The sequence below is a fragment of the Cydia pomonella genome, unplaced genomic scaffold (assembly GCF_033807575.1).
Source record: "Cydia pomonella isolate Wapato2018A unplaced genomic scaffold, ilCydPomo1 PGA_scaffold_29, whole genome shotgun sequence".
NCBI lineage: Eukaryota > Metazoa > Arthropoda > Insecta > Lepidoptera > Tortricidae > Cydia > Cydia pomonella.
In genome coordinates, this window is record NW_026907864.1 from 356577 (window position 1) to 371980 (window position 15404).

Genomic DNA, 15404 nt, shown 5'->3' on the forward strand with positions numbered 1-15404 from the left:
GGGTTTATGTTTCAACTGTTTAGGCGGATTCCATTCAGCGAAGATATGCCAGAATCCCACACCATGTAGAGTTTGTAAACGTCGCCATCACTCATTACTTCATCCAAAAGGTGGTCCTGGGGCTAGTGTTTCTTCCGACGAGGTAGTTGAAGGTACAACCAATGTTGGTACAGTGGAAGAGAACTCCGAAGAGATGGAAGAATTATATGATTCTGAGCCAACCAATATTACGACTTGTTTTTCTTCTGGAAATCATGGTCAAGTGCTGTTGGCCACTGCAGTTGTTGGAGCCCAGTCGAAGAACAATGAATATTATCCTGTGCGAGCTATGATAGATCCAGGTTCTCAAGCTTCATTTATTACGGAAGCAGCTGCTCAATATCTGGGACTGAAACGTATACCAATCCGCAGTAACATTTTTGGTCTGGGAGGACAGAAGAATGCAACACCAAAGTCGAGAGTGATAATAAATTTGCAATCATTGATACATCCTGAAGAAAAGCTTTCAGTAAAGGCATATGTACTGAGTACAATTACTACGATTATGCCAGCCAAGAAAGTAGTAGATTTGGGCTCAATAGACGTCACAGGATTACCACTGGCTGATCCAAATTATCACACGCCTAACAAAATTGACGTCTTGTTAGGTGCAGTCGTTTACAGCCAGATTGTTTCAGGGGAAATAAGGAAAAATAAAGAAAAAACTCTTGTAGCCCAAGCAACTTCGTTGGGTTGGATTATAGCGGGAGCGACTAGATCCAGCAATAATGTATCTAATGTGTCTGTGTTCCATACTTACCTTGTTGAGGATGATCTGCTTAAGAAATTCTGGGAATTGGAGTCTGACGTCTCTATGGTCAAAAGTCACGACCTGTGGACAAAAGAAGAGAAAAGATGCGAAGAAATATTTGCAGCTTCCACTACTAGAGATGATACGGGAAGGTATGTTGTGAAGCTCCCGTTTGCTGATGACGACCCTAGCTGCAAATATAGCCAATCTAGAGATGTTGCAAAAAATAGATTTTATGCACTGGAAAAGAGATTAAATAAAAATCCAGAACTTTTATCACAATATAAAAAGGTTATAGATGAATACTTACAATTAGGACACATGGAGAAAGTGCCTGAAAAAGAAAAAAGTCAAATAGACGCGGTATACTTACCACACCATGCTGTGGTGAAAAAGGAGAGAGAAACAACCAAAGTTAGGGTTGTTTTCGACGCTTCCTGCAAAGGAAAGAATGGAGTGTCATTAAATGATAATCTTATGATTGGACCGAAATTACAACCAGATTTACGACATTTAGTACTTCGCTGGAGACTATATCCCATTTCGCTAGTATCAGACATCGTAAAGATGTATAGACAAGTCAAGGTTAAGGAAGAAGACGTTAATTTTCAAAGGTTATTATGGAGAGATAGTCCTGATTCAGAGCTGCACGATTATAGACTTCTCAGAGTAACTTTTGGTACTGCTAGTGCACCATACCTGGCAGTCAAAGCTTTACAACAAATAGCTCTAAATGAAGGAGAAAATTATCCTTTAGCCATTGAAAGAGTACGCAAAGACTTCTATATGGATGACCTAATGACAGGTTGCGAAACGGAAGAAGAAGGGATTGAAATTTACAGAGAAATGACTGAATTATTGGGGAAGGCTGGATTTACTTTACAGAAATGGACGACTAGCAACAATACCTTATTAGAGATGATTAAAAGAGATGTAGGATGTAGGAAGTGGAATTGAAATTAAACAGGATGAAATAATCAAAATTTTGGGACTTACCTGGAATCGAGAAAGTGATGAATTTCACTACGCCGTGTCACTGCCACCTATTAAAATACCGGTAACAAAAAGAAATATAATTTCGGATATTTCAAGACTATTTGACCCATTGGGTTGGGTTGCTCCTAGTGTGATTTTAGCAAAGGTTATGATCCAAAAGTTGTGGCTGACAGGAATAACATGGGATGAGGAAGTTCCTAGCAACATAACAAATGAATGGTGTACTTATCGTGAAGAATTGGCAATGCTTACACAGATTCATGTTCCAAGATGGATCGGATTAAAGAAAAATAGCAAGAAAATAGAACTCCATGGGTTTAGCGATGCATCAAAAATCGCATTTGCTGCTGTAGCGTATGCCCGAGTATTAGACGAAACGGGAAAAGTCACGGTTACTCTAGTGTCAGCAAAAACAAAGGTAGCGCCAATTAAACAAGTGTCCATACCCAGGCTAGAACTTTGTGGAGCTGTTCTTCTAACTAGACTTTTAATGGAAATTTCGGAGCATCTGAATGTCGACAAGGGTGACATTCATGCGTGGACGGATTCTACAGTCGTCTTAGCTTGGCTTAACAGCCACCCAAATAGGTGGAAAACATTCGTCGCAAACAGGGTGTCCGAAATATTAACAACGTTAGATGCCAATCAATGGTCTCACGTTCCATCCAAGCTTAATCCTGCAGATTATGCCTCACGAGGTTTGCGTCCATCAGAGCTTGCAACTACTTCAATGTGGTTTAAGGGACCAGAGTACCTTAAAAAAGAACCAATAAAATATGAAAGACCAAAAAACATAATCACAGATCTCGAAGTAGCAAGGGCTTTGCATATAACAAGTGATTGTACAATTTGGGATAGGTTTTCATCGTTATCACGACTGATTCGAGTCATTGCTTATTGCAGACGTTTCTTAAACTCAAGAAGACCTGTCACTGAAAGATACGATACAAAATATTTAACCAGTAAAGAACTAAAGGAAGCTCTCGACGTTTGCCTACGACAATGCCAAAGGGAATATTTTGAAGAAGAGTTTAAAAAGTTAAAAAACCAGGAAACACAAATGCCACGAGGTTCAAACTTAAAATCCCTGAATCCATTCTTAGATGACCAAGAAATAATGAGAGTTGGAGGACGTTTAGAAAATACTCTCCACTTAAGCAACGATAGGAAGCATCCAATATTACTGCCCAAAATCTCTACATTATCACGTCTTATAGTATTGGACGCTCATATCAAGACTTTACATGGTGCCCCACAAATTATGCAAAATTACATCAATTCAAGATATTGGATTTTAGGATCAAAAGATTTAGTAAATGCCTGCTTTCGAAAGTGTGTGACTTGTATCAGACATTCTATAGCAAGTCGATCTAAATCGCAATTAATGGGACAATTACCAGAAGCCAGGGTTACACCAGCACGTCCGTTCAAATTTTGTGGTGTCGACTATGCCGGCCCTATCAACCTCCGAACGTCTGGAGGACGTGGACACAGATCCTTTAAAGGATATATATGCCTATTTATTTGTATGTCTACGCGAGCTGTCCATATTGAAGTAGTCAGCAGCCTTACAACTGAAGGATTCATACAAGCCTTCAAACGATTGGTAGCTAGACGTGGTCCCTGTCGAGAAATTTGGAGTGACAATGGAACAAATTTTCAGGGTGCCTCCAGAGAACTGAAATTAATGCTACAAGCAGAGAATAAGAATATGTTCTCAGAAATTGCAGAAGCTTTGGCAACCGAAGGCACCACATGGCATTTTATTCCACCACATGCTCCCAATTTCGGCGGTTTGTGGGAAGCAGGTATCAAATCAACAAAGTACCACCTGAAACGGGTTATAGGTGAATCCACGCTGACTTATGAAGAAATGGCGACGGTGTTGACTCAGGTAGAGGCTTGTCTAAACTCTAGACCTCTAGCCCGTATAAACAATGATCCACACAATACAAATGTTTTGACACCTGGACATTTCTTAGTTGGAGAACCACTGGTTACAGTGCCAGATTATAATTACTCAAACACTAACGTTAGCAGTTTGCGCAGGTGGCAGTTTACGCAACGCATGGTTCAGGATTTTTGGCGTAAATGGTCAAATGAATACCTTACAAGGTTTTTACACCGTTATAAATGGTCTCAACAGACTCCAGAACCCAACATTGGAGATGTTGTCCTAATCAAGGAAGACGACTTGCCACCAAGTCGTTGGCTGCTTGGCAGGATTGTTAACAAACACCCTGGTTCGGACAACATAACTCGCGTTGTTACTTTACGTTCAAAGGGGTCATTAATAAAACGCCCAACCTCCAAAGTGTGTGTTCTGCCAGTTAGTAATTAAGTTGCATGTCAAATTAAAAGCTGTCATTTCCTACTATTAAGTTTCTTCCCGGGCGGACAATCTCGTGTTAGTTTTAAGTAAAATTTCAATAATATGTTTTTATTTATTTTTTTGGTCAGAGATAGACCAGTTTCTAGTTTTAAGTCAGTATGGTTTCTGCCTGTTACTTTTACTCTAATTAAAAGTATTCTTCATATGTACACAATCAGAAGAATATAATATTACTATAACTTAGATTATATAGCTTTACTTTCTTAGTTTGTTATCTTATCTTTTGTAAGGCCCTCAGGAAGGTTTTACACATCTATTCAACGTTTTTATAAAACTCCCGTCACGGTGGGCGGTATTCCCCTGTAATTAAAGAACGTAAGACGTTCCTTGGTGGGCGGAATGTACAACTTGTATTGTATAGCAAGGATAATGTACCAATATCCCGCTAGATGGCGCTGTTCCCTCCGCGCTGATTCGTAGATCGCGGTGATAAGATTTTTCTTAGATTGTATAAGTATCCTGTCATGTTCTTTGTTTACCAACTTCAATAAACCACCTATTTTGGATGAACAGTTTTGTTTGATTTGTTCAAAGGGTGTGTAATGTTTTTAATAACAACTTTTTGCGAATATTCATTTAGCATAATTTGAATTGCATAATTTTGAATTGCAGAAATGATGATTCGGTATAAAAATAAGTGAAATAAAAACAAATTGCATAATGTCGAAAGTAATAATAATTAACTAGCATAATAATGTATTTTCATAACAGGCAACCAGCATAATGTTTATTTTTTATACAATTTATTATTCAGAAGGGTTTTCATGCATCAAAACTAATATCATAATATTGAAGGTTATAAACGCCTAGTAAAAATGAACGAGCAAAAATACATTTCCGAGACAATTTATGTACATCACTTTAGTTAGGGTATGAATTATTTTTTGTCATTGAGGTGGGTGTTTCAATATTATACGTTGGTTAGGTACTTAGTTTATTTGCATTGCGCTTTGTTAGAAGTGTTGTTGCTAAAAATGTCCAACGTTCAATGTAATGTATTTAAAAGTGTAAAGGGTGGTATAAAGTTGAATATTAATGGTTATACATATACCAAAAATAAGCAGATTAATCATGAGTATTACTGGATTTGTGAACTTCGTAATAGCAAACAGTGTAATGCGCGAGCAATAAGTATCGCTGAAGAGGAAAGCCAGGTACATAAAGTGATAAAACACAATGAATGCCATAAACACGATCCAAACCCAGCAAGACTAGTAATAATGTCAACATTGGACGAGTTAAGAACCCTTTTTTTTTTTTTTTTTTTTTTTTTTTAACGTTGGGGAAATGCTTTTACGCATGCCACCTAGTCCGGGGGAAACTAGGGGCGATGACGGACTAACCAGTAAAGGACTACCGTCTAAAACCACCAACGAATGCCGGCTCCGCCTTAGATTGGGTGCCGCAGGGTCGCTATCAGCATTCGACCGCGTGCAACGAGTTAAGAACCCTATCTTCTACATGTACTGAAAAAAAACCATGTAAGGTGGTTCAAACTGTGAAAGCTAATTGTGATCAGAGTATCTTACCACAGTTACCATCGACATCAGCGTTACGGCAAGTTGTGTACCGCGAAAAGAAGCGGGGCAAACCAGTTATCCATGAGCCGACGGATATTTACTTCACTATACAACATGATAACTTACAATTAAATGGGAACACTTTTTTGCTCAGTGATATATTATTCAACGAAAACAAAAGGATCATTTTACTCTCATGCCACGACATGATGACCTATCTGGGTAAATCGAGTCTTTGGATTATGGACGGAACGTTCAAGGTTGCGCCTGTGGGATTTTTACAAATGTATGTTATACATGGGAATATTTTTCAGAATAGTAGACAAACATTTCCCTTATTATTTGCTTTGTGCACCAACAAGATAAAGCTACGTACAACAAGCTATTTGAAGAAATTAGCGACTATTTTACTCAACATAATATTCAGTTACAACTTGAAAACGTTATCATGGACTTTGAATTAGCCGCCATTCAAAGTGTGAAGCAAAATTTTGATAATATTACCGTCAATGGTTGCTTGTTCCATTTAGGTCAAATTATCAATAGAATGATTCAAGACAAAGGAAAATCAACTTTATATGGCACCAATATTAATTTCTGCACAGAAATGAGATGTTTGTTGGCCTTGGCTTTTTTACCACCGGACGAAATTGTAAACTACTTTCAAAAATTTCAAAAAACTATCTCATCCGATGCTATCGACATTGTTCAAACGTTCAGCGACTATTATGTACTGGGGAAAAACAAGAAACATCCTAGATTCCCCCCATCCCTGTGGAGTGTCGAAACCCTAAACCAACTTGGTTTGCCACGCACTCAGAATAATGCCGAATCCTGGCACCATAGAATTAATGCCATAATAGACAAAATTAAACCCGGCTTTTATTTATTTGTTTATTTGTTTATTTGTTTATTAGGATCACCAACAGAAGATACAATTCACATACTATAATTTACATACTAAAAGAGCACATTTATAATTGATCCCCCACTTAAAGGCAATCACAGCATGCATTATTTAAGTTAAGATTCAGAATAAGACCTTAATATAAATATGATATTAATTAACAAAACATCTACTTAATACGAACAATAAATTTTCCACACAAAAGTAATCAAGTTAGCCGAGCTAGCTGAGGTTGTCAACAGATAATAATTTGTTTTTAAATGAGGCTTCACTGTCGTGAAACACATCCAAAGAAGGGACATTATTAGCATGCTTGTTGTATAGGCGAGCCAGGCGAGGCAAAGGGGAGTGAGCCAATAGGTTAGTTCGACTACGACGCACATAGAGTAAGGCACAAGGATAACGTGGTAAACGAGACGGTACTTGCAGCCTTATACGCTGTCAAATGAATTGCTTATCGAATCTAAAGTGATATTGGGAAATATTGAATGCTTTTACAATGGCCACAGTCCTCCAAAGCAAAAGAAGGCCACTATCAAGCAACAAGAAAGGATTGACACTATATTGTCCAATAAAAATCAATACTCCGAATGTGAATTTTTGCGAGCCATTGCTTCAAATTTACAATTAAAATAAGTAGGTAAAACTCATTATCAGATTATATACATAATTAAATTGCATCAAAATAAACTTATCTATGAATAAAAATGTTGTTTTCTTCTATATCTTTCTGATTTATTTTGTTACCTCTTAAAAAGGAAAGCTAATAGGTATTTAAAAAAATTGGTTCTGTCCATATGGTCACAGTTCTACCTAACACTCCTCCTCGCTTCGCTCGTCGTCGTACCTAACCAGCCTTAAAGTTCAATGAGTAGATTTTGTATAATTTAATATGTCATAGAAAAATTATGCCACCTGATAATTCATTAAAATTTAGTTCTACATTTTAATCATAATATGAAATGAATGTTATTAGAAGTAAAATTATTCCTGAGGATTGTTATGACGAATGTTTTTATGGCTATACAGTATTCTGTAATTTAATTAGTATGACAAACAACATTCTGTGGTTTGTTTTTATACATAATGTTTATTATGAGTTTCCATAGTAGGGGGCTTCCATTAATCACGTCATATTGTATAGGGGGGGGAGGGGGTCAGCAAAAAATCACCAATGATCACCACAGGGGACGGGGGGGGTATGGACACGTATCACGTGTATTTTTTTTTTTCATCTGTGCTATACTGTATTATAGTCAATAAAATAAAAATAATAGTTTTCCGCCCTTATTATCCTTCACGTGTACTTAGGTTCATTTGTTAGAAAACTGTTCTTTAGTTATCCAAAAAAATACACGTCATATTGGATGGGGGGGGGGGGGGGTCCTGAAAATATCACCAAAGATCACCATGGGGGAGGGGGGGGGGGTCTAAAACAAGCCAAAAACGTATGACGCGATTAATGGACGCCCCCGTAGTTAAATGAAATTATGCTAAAAGTTTGTATTAAAATTGAACGGCACCCATTTTTTAACCTTATCATCAACAACTAATAAATACAATCACTAATACTTTATAATTCACCAATATATTATTTAATAATTAATTCATCAAATTAATCAAGTAAGTACAAAAACATTAACCCAGTTATTACTGAAACTTTTTAAAGAGTCGGATTGCTTTGATTTTTAAATATGATGTTCTATAATGAAGTAATGTTATACGAAAAATAAAATAAAAAATATTGATCGCCTGGAAAAGCTGGAAAACGAGTGGCGTTATAACGCCCGGTAGTAAAATCGGTGGCTACCAGCCAGTAGTAACATAAATATATTCTGGATTCAAATAAAAACACACTAACATTGTTAAACATTTGTATAATTGCCTATAAATTTAACACTAGTATGATAGGCCACAAAACACGTCTTCGGGTCATTATACACAATGTCAAAGTGAGTATCAGAAGATTTCTCCCAAAACATATATCGACGTGGTACCGAAACGTAACCACTGTATAAAAGTATTCCCAAAAAACACTTCATTTCTGAAGTAGTTACATTACCGACGGCATTTTTCTGGCTCGCGTACAAATTTGTATAATATACCAACAGCTCAATTATCTCATCATTCATCATACACTCATAGTAATACATAGGAGATTGACGATTTTTCGGCTCTTCCCGGTCTTGCCACTGTCTACGTTCCCTCGGGTTATCCTGGTTGACCCACTTGTACTGTTGAGATTTTAGTACACTAGGTAAACGCGTAGAACTAATTCTAGGATTGGAAACTGAAGGCTCGTTCTCATTTTCATGTGAATTTTCAGTAGTAGTACGCATTTTTTTGGCTAAAGTCGACAAAGATAAATCGTCTTCCGAATCCTCATTTTCCGAATATGAGCTATATATAGCCTCCGCGGGAGCCCTTAGCTGAGATCCTAAAACGATTAAAATGATGTCAAATATATATTTTCCATAGTGAAAAATAACGTACAAAGTTGAAGTAAAAACAAACCTGGAAGATTATGTAATGACAGAAATTCTTCATCACCCGAATCTTCATCAGTTACTTCAGTATTCGGATTTTCCGGTGGAAAAATAGTGATTTCATTTGGCAAATCATCATCAGAATCTAAATGGTGTAGGTTGTCAATTATTTCGTTAAGGCTTAAAGCCTTTTTCTTCAGTGGCCTATAAACAAAGCAGTCATAATAAATAGACGTCAATTTTACTACCGGGCGTTATAACGCCACAATTTTTTAATTGAAAAAAAAACCCGCAAAGAAAGCGATAATATAAACTATTTTTTATTAAAATTATACAATCGTATCAGTCCTCTGTAAAACATCATGATAAGGCTACACTATCAACAAATTCAATAAAAAAAACTTACCTTTTCGAGGGCATGTTTCAAAGAAATCACTTAGGTTATTTTAAAACACGTCTGGACTTAAAACCACAATCAACACTGTGTCAAATAACAATGCGATTTGTTGAAGTACCCTTTGTAAGTACTACAATTAAACTTGATATTTGTTTATGCTACGTCAAAGCCATAAATATTGCGGGTAGATCTAACGCTTAGTTGGTGGCGTTATAAAGGTCGGTAGTAACAACTGGGTTAACATAATGATCAACATAGTATTTACTTAACTTTCAATATTCCTGTGGCGACGATTAACTAAGTGCTGCAGCGCAACGAAGAATCACAATGAGAATAATCAAAATGAATGGGGTCGGGCCCTTTTATATCCACTGCTAACCAGCCACCCGCAACTGGTTAATCATGCCATTTGTCGTTCGAGAAGTGACGTCACAAACGTATCTTCTCATTTATCGAATAATGCAGAATAAAATGATCACTGTTAACGTCTAGCATGTGTTTGTGCAAACTATATAATGATGCACCACTCACACACGCATACGCCAAGAAACCTGCCCGATCGACGCGAGCCTACGGCTTTACCGACAGCGCCGCGTCCTTCACTCGTCCTCAAGCCACCAAATGGAATACGTGCTATTTAACCTATAATTTTTTTACACCTTGTAGTTTTCTGGTTATTAAACCAATTTTTTATTGAAAAGGTATTAGCACTCATTTCTTCGCCAAATCATCCCAGCATTCAAGTACCGGCGTTCACATTTTTGGACCTACGACCCCGGATATTTTACCAGCGACGAACAAAGAACAAAGGAAATACTTCGCTGACGTGATTTGGCTGTTACTACGTGGAAGTTTTCAATCATTTCACACATCGGATTCATTGGAAATAGGACGAGTCATCCGATTTTATACATATCAACGACTTCTACGTGGCTTGAAGATAATTTATACGAGGACAAATACGATTGGGAGAAGAAATCTGAGAGTGAGAGTTGGGAGACAAATAGATCGACGGCGCCGACACAGGGAAATATCATTTATAAGTTAAGTTCTAAGTGAGACTGGCAAACCGTGAGTTCGTTCCGTTTGTTCGTTCCGAAATCATTAATTTCAAACACAATCCTTTATTTGTGTATTTACTTCCCAATTAAATTACATATTTGTCCCATAACCCTTATTCTGCAATTAACGTCCACGAATCCGTTATTTTGTGGTATCGTTAAAAACGTATTTCACGTTATACTTGCAAATCCTTCATTTTGCAAGTCTTCTCACATTCATATACCTTTTAGTAACGTTAAGGTTAATAACGTTAACCGATATTTCTTAATAACGCTCACAAATCCATTATTTTGTGTTGTCGTTACATTCGTATTACACGTTTCTTGCAAATCCTTCATTTTGCAAGACATATCATATTCATATACCTTTTAGTAACGTTAAGGTTAATAACGTTAACGGATATTTCTTAATAACGCTCACAAATCCATTATTTTGTGTTGTCGTTACATTCGTATTACACGTTTCTTGCAAATCCTTCATTTTGCAAGACATATCATATTCATATACCTTTTAGTAACGTTAAGGTTAATAACGTTAACGGATATTTCTCATTAACGCTCACAAATCCTTCATTTTGTGTTGCCGTCACAAACGTATTGCACGTTATTCGCAAATCCTTTATTTTGCAAATTTTTCATACTTATACATATTTAAATACGTTAACGATCCGTTATTCTGTTAACGAGTTATTTCTAATTGCACTTAGCAACAATATTTCCTATTCGCATTCTCATCATAAACAGGTTAATTCTGTTATCTTTGTAATCACTTCATTCGCTTCGTGCATTACTCATATTTTCCTTATTGTTAAATAAAGGTTGGAATTATACCTTTTGTTTGTTAATAATTAACATAATTCTAATAAATTGCATTTCAGAGTGTTCTAGTTTTTTGGCATCGCTTCGTTGTGAGTGTGAACTGTGTATAACAACGTACTTAAATAGTGTTATTTCACGTGTTCTAGTGCATTCCGATATCCGCGCTGTTTGGCTGGCGCCTGGCTGGCTCGGACACCGCGCGCTCGCTGCGAGCTGTTGCTACGCGCTTGCACCGCTTGACTTTTTGCAGTTTTTACGCGCACCCTCACTCCGCTGCTTTTGTACTAATTTAAATAATCGTTTCAAATCTTTATTTTTGAACTTAATTGCATTGCAACTGTTGTTTTTCTAGCAACTCATTTCATCGCATTGGTTCGTTATAAATTACATTTTAGCTATAAACAAGCTGTCAGTGCCAACTTACACTGACACCTATACTCAATTAATTAATTCATTATTTTGCCTTTAATTTATAATTTTAAAATGGTTGACATCAAACCTTTGATTAAAAGGCGTGCCTCATTCAAAGCTAAGCTTACGCTGTTTGAAAGCCATCTAACAACTGTCGAAAGTTGTGATCGCTTGAGTAGATTACAAATTTCTGAATTAAATCACCGTTTATCAAAAATTGAAGAAATATATTCAGAATTTGACTCCGTTTAGTGTGATATAGAGAACGAATTGGAAATTCCAGATGAGCAGTATAAAGAACGCGAGGCTTTCGAGAGCAAGTACTTCGGGCTCGTCGCGCGCGCGCGCGAGCTGCTGGCGGCGGCCGCGCCGGCGCCGGGCGCCTCTGCGGGCGGCGACGGCTCGGAGACAGGTTCTTGTGTTACTGCGATTGGAGGTGGGACAGAACTTAAACTTCCTACTATAGATATACCTAGCTTCTCGGGCCATTATCATGACTGGTTGGAGTTCCGTGACACATTTAGTAGTTTCATACATTCAAATGATTCAATTCCAAACATTAATAAATTTCATTACTTGCGCGCCGCGCTAAAGGGTAGTGCCGCGGTAGTGATTCAATCTTTAGATTTTTCCAGAGATAATTATACATCAGCTTGGGAACTACTTTGTGATCGTTATAATAATAAAAAATCTTTAGTGAACAATCATGTTCAGGCAATTTTTAACATAGAACATTTGTCAAAAGAATCGTCTAGATCAATAAGAAACCTTATTGACACGATAAATAAAAACTTAAGAGCACTCAAATCACTTGATCTCCCTACTGAGCATTGGGATGTTCTCATAATTCAAATAATATCAAGCAAATTAGATACAACTACACATCATAAATGGGAATCGTATAGGAATAAATTAAAGGAGCTCCCTACACTTCAAATGTTTAACGATTTCCTTAAAGATCGGGCTGACTTACTAGAATCAACTGAAATCTCTAATAAAAAACGTCGGTCTAGCGACACTACGCACAGTCGACAGAAGGCGTTGACAGCTAATACCTATTCCCCCACTACTTCTCGGAAGTATGCTTGTCCGTTTTGCAATCAAGACCACGCACTGTATCTATGTCCAAAGTTCAAAACATTAAAATTACAAGCTCGCGTTGATAAAGCTAAGGCACTCAAGGTTTGCTTAAATTATTTACGCGTGGGTCACAATGAAAAAACGTGTAGGTTGAATTCGTGTCGCACATGTGGATTACAGCGCAATAGTCTGTTGCATGCACATACAACTCCTGCGCCTTCGCCTTCGTCAAATGACGTCGCGCTGCATTCTTTGCCGCAGCCTGACGACGATGAACAATTTTGTAGTCCAGTTCAAGAAATTTCTATGTCAGCCGTAAATAATAATAGCATGCTACTGTCAACGGTCTTAATTCAAGTGACAGACCACAGTGGTCAAAAACAAACAATACGAGCGTTACTCGATAATGGTTCAACCGCGAGTTACGTTACTGAAAGTTTATGCGCAAAATTAAACTTACCTACTTCTTCAGCTCCGACAATAGTCGACGGATTAAATTATCAAACATCACGTTTGTCAAAAAGTTGCGACGTACTTATATCGTCATTACTCAATGATTATCATGAAAAGGTGCCCTGTTTTGTAGCATCACGTAGTATAACTCAACCGTTGCCAGTGTCTCGAATTGACCGTACAACGTTAAACATACCGCCACACATTAGGTTGGCAGATCCCACATTTGATGTACCTGCTCCAGTAGACATGCTACTTGGATCAGGAATATTTTGGTCAGTACTCATAAAATTCCATTAGGTAAAAATAAACCAACTTTATGGGAAACCAAATTGGGTTTCTTAGTTACAGTTTCATCAAAACAAAACTTACCATCAAATTTTAATACAGTCCATTGCAACCATAACATTAATTTACACTTACAACATTATGATAAACAATTAAATGATCAAATTTCTCAATTCTTTGAATTAGAATCAGTAAGCTTCAACGTATAATCGCATACGTTCATCGGTTTATTCACAACTGTCGTAACCCGCAAAACAAACACACTGGTTACATAAAAATTAATGAACTAAATTTGTCCTTGAATTCAATGTGCAGATTCGTTCAGCTTGAAAGTTTTATCTCAGAATATGACTTATTAAAAAACAAAAGGCAATTGTCTACCAATAGTAGATTGCTATCTTTGAATCCATTCTACAACACAAATGATAAACTGTTACGAGTAGGTGGCAGACTCTGTAACTCATTTTATGATTATGACACTAAACACCCAATATTGCTTGATTCAAAGCATCATTTAGCCACTTTAATATTTAGACACTATCATACTATGTTTTTACATGCACCTCCGCAACTATTACTTGCAATATTGCGACACAAATTCTGGTTTATTAATGGTCGAAACCTTGCGAGAAAAATCGTTGAAAATTGCATTAGATGTCGTCGTTATGCAGGCAAGAGCATTCCACCCATAATGGGCAATCTTCCTTCACAACGGTTACATACTGACTATGTTTTTGCTAATACCGCGTGTGACTACGCCGGACCAATCATGATACTGAACCGAAGAGGTCGACGCAGTAGACTGATAAAGTCGTACCTCTGCATATTTGTTTGTCTGGCCGTAAAAGCAGTTCACATAGAACTTGTCACCGATTTAAGTAGTAACACTTCCCTCTCAGCACTAGATCGATTCATCGCCCGCAGAGGAAAGCCTCAAAATATTTTCTCAGACAATGGGACTTGCTTCACAGGCGCATGTAATGAGTTGTCTAAATTCTTAAAATCAAACTGTAACTACATCAGCTCAAAAGCATCTGAGTTGTTCATAAACTTTAAATTTTCACCAGCATATAGTCCACAATTTAATGGATTGGCCGAGGGTTCCATAAAATCTGTAAAATACCACCTAAAAGAGTCTTAGGTTTAGCCCACTTAACATATGAAGATTTAAATTCAGTTCTCACTTCCATCGAGGCTACCCTTAATTCTAGGCCTCTCACCCCATTATCATCCGACCCTTCAGACCTTACAGCACTCACCCCCGCTCACTTCTTAATCGGACGAACGCTAACGATGTTGCCTTCTCCTCAGAGCTCTGACCCTGCGGCGATACCTACTCTCTCACGATATATGAGGATTCAACAATTAAAAGCCCATTTCTGGTCCCGATATTATATAGAATATATTACAGAGCTCCAGAAAAGACAGAAATGGCGCAAGCAAGGCCAGCAACTCCAATTAGGAGAGATGGTGCTGGTGAAAGATGACCGGCTGCCTCCCAACCGATGGCTGCTGGGGCGCGTGACGCGCCTCTACCCCGGCTCCGACGGCGTGACCCGCGTCGCCGACGTACACACCACCTCGGGGACTCTTCGACGAGCCGCGCAACCGACTGTGCCCGCTACCAGTCATAGACACGAACTTCGTTCCTGAGGCCGCAACATGTTAACGCCTAGCAAACTATATATGATGCACCACTCACACACGCATACGCCAAGAAACCTGCCCGATCGACGCGAGCCTACGGCTTTACCGACAGCGCCGCGTCCTTCACTCGTCCTCAAGCCACCAAATGGAATACGTG

At 37.9% G+C, this 15404-nt stretch overlaps 1 protein-coding gene and 1 long non-coding RNA gene across 2 annotated transcripts in view; one reads left to right on the forward strand and one right to left on the reverse strand.

Annotated features, from left to right (window-relative positions):
- Nucleotides 1-15404, forward strand: part of LOC133533958 (uncharacterized) — a 240208-nt gene that overhangs the window by 36466 nt on the left and 188338 nt on the right. The gene's annotated exons all lie outside the window — the stretch shown is intronic.
- LOC133533944 (piggyBac transposable element-derived protein 3-like) lies at nt 8250-9724 on the reverse strand. Its single transcript, XM_061873034.1, has 3 exons — nt 9498-9724; nt 9120-9295; nt 8250-9042 (listed from the first exon to the last, which is right to left on the reverse strand). Exons 1-3 carry the CDS (start codon nt 9509-9511, stop codon nt 8471-8473), a joined length of 762 nt encoding a protein of 253 aa, XP_061729018.1. The 5' UTR covers nt 9512-9724; the 3' UTR covers nt 8250-8470.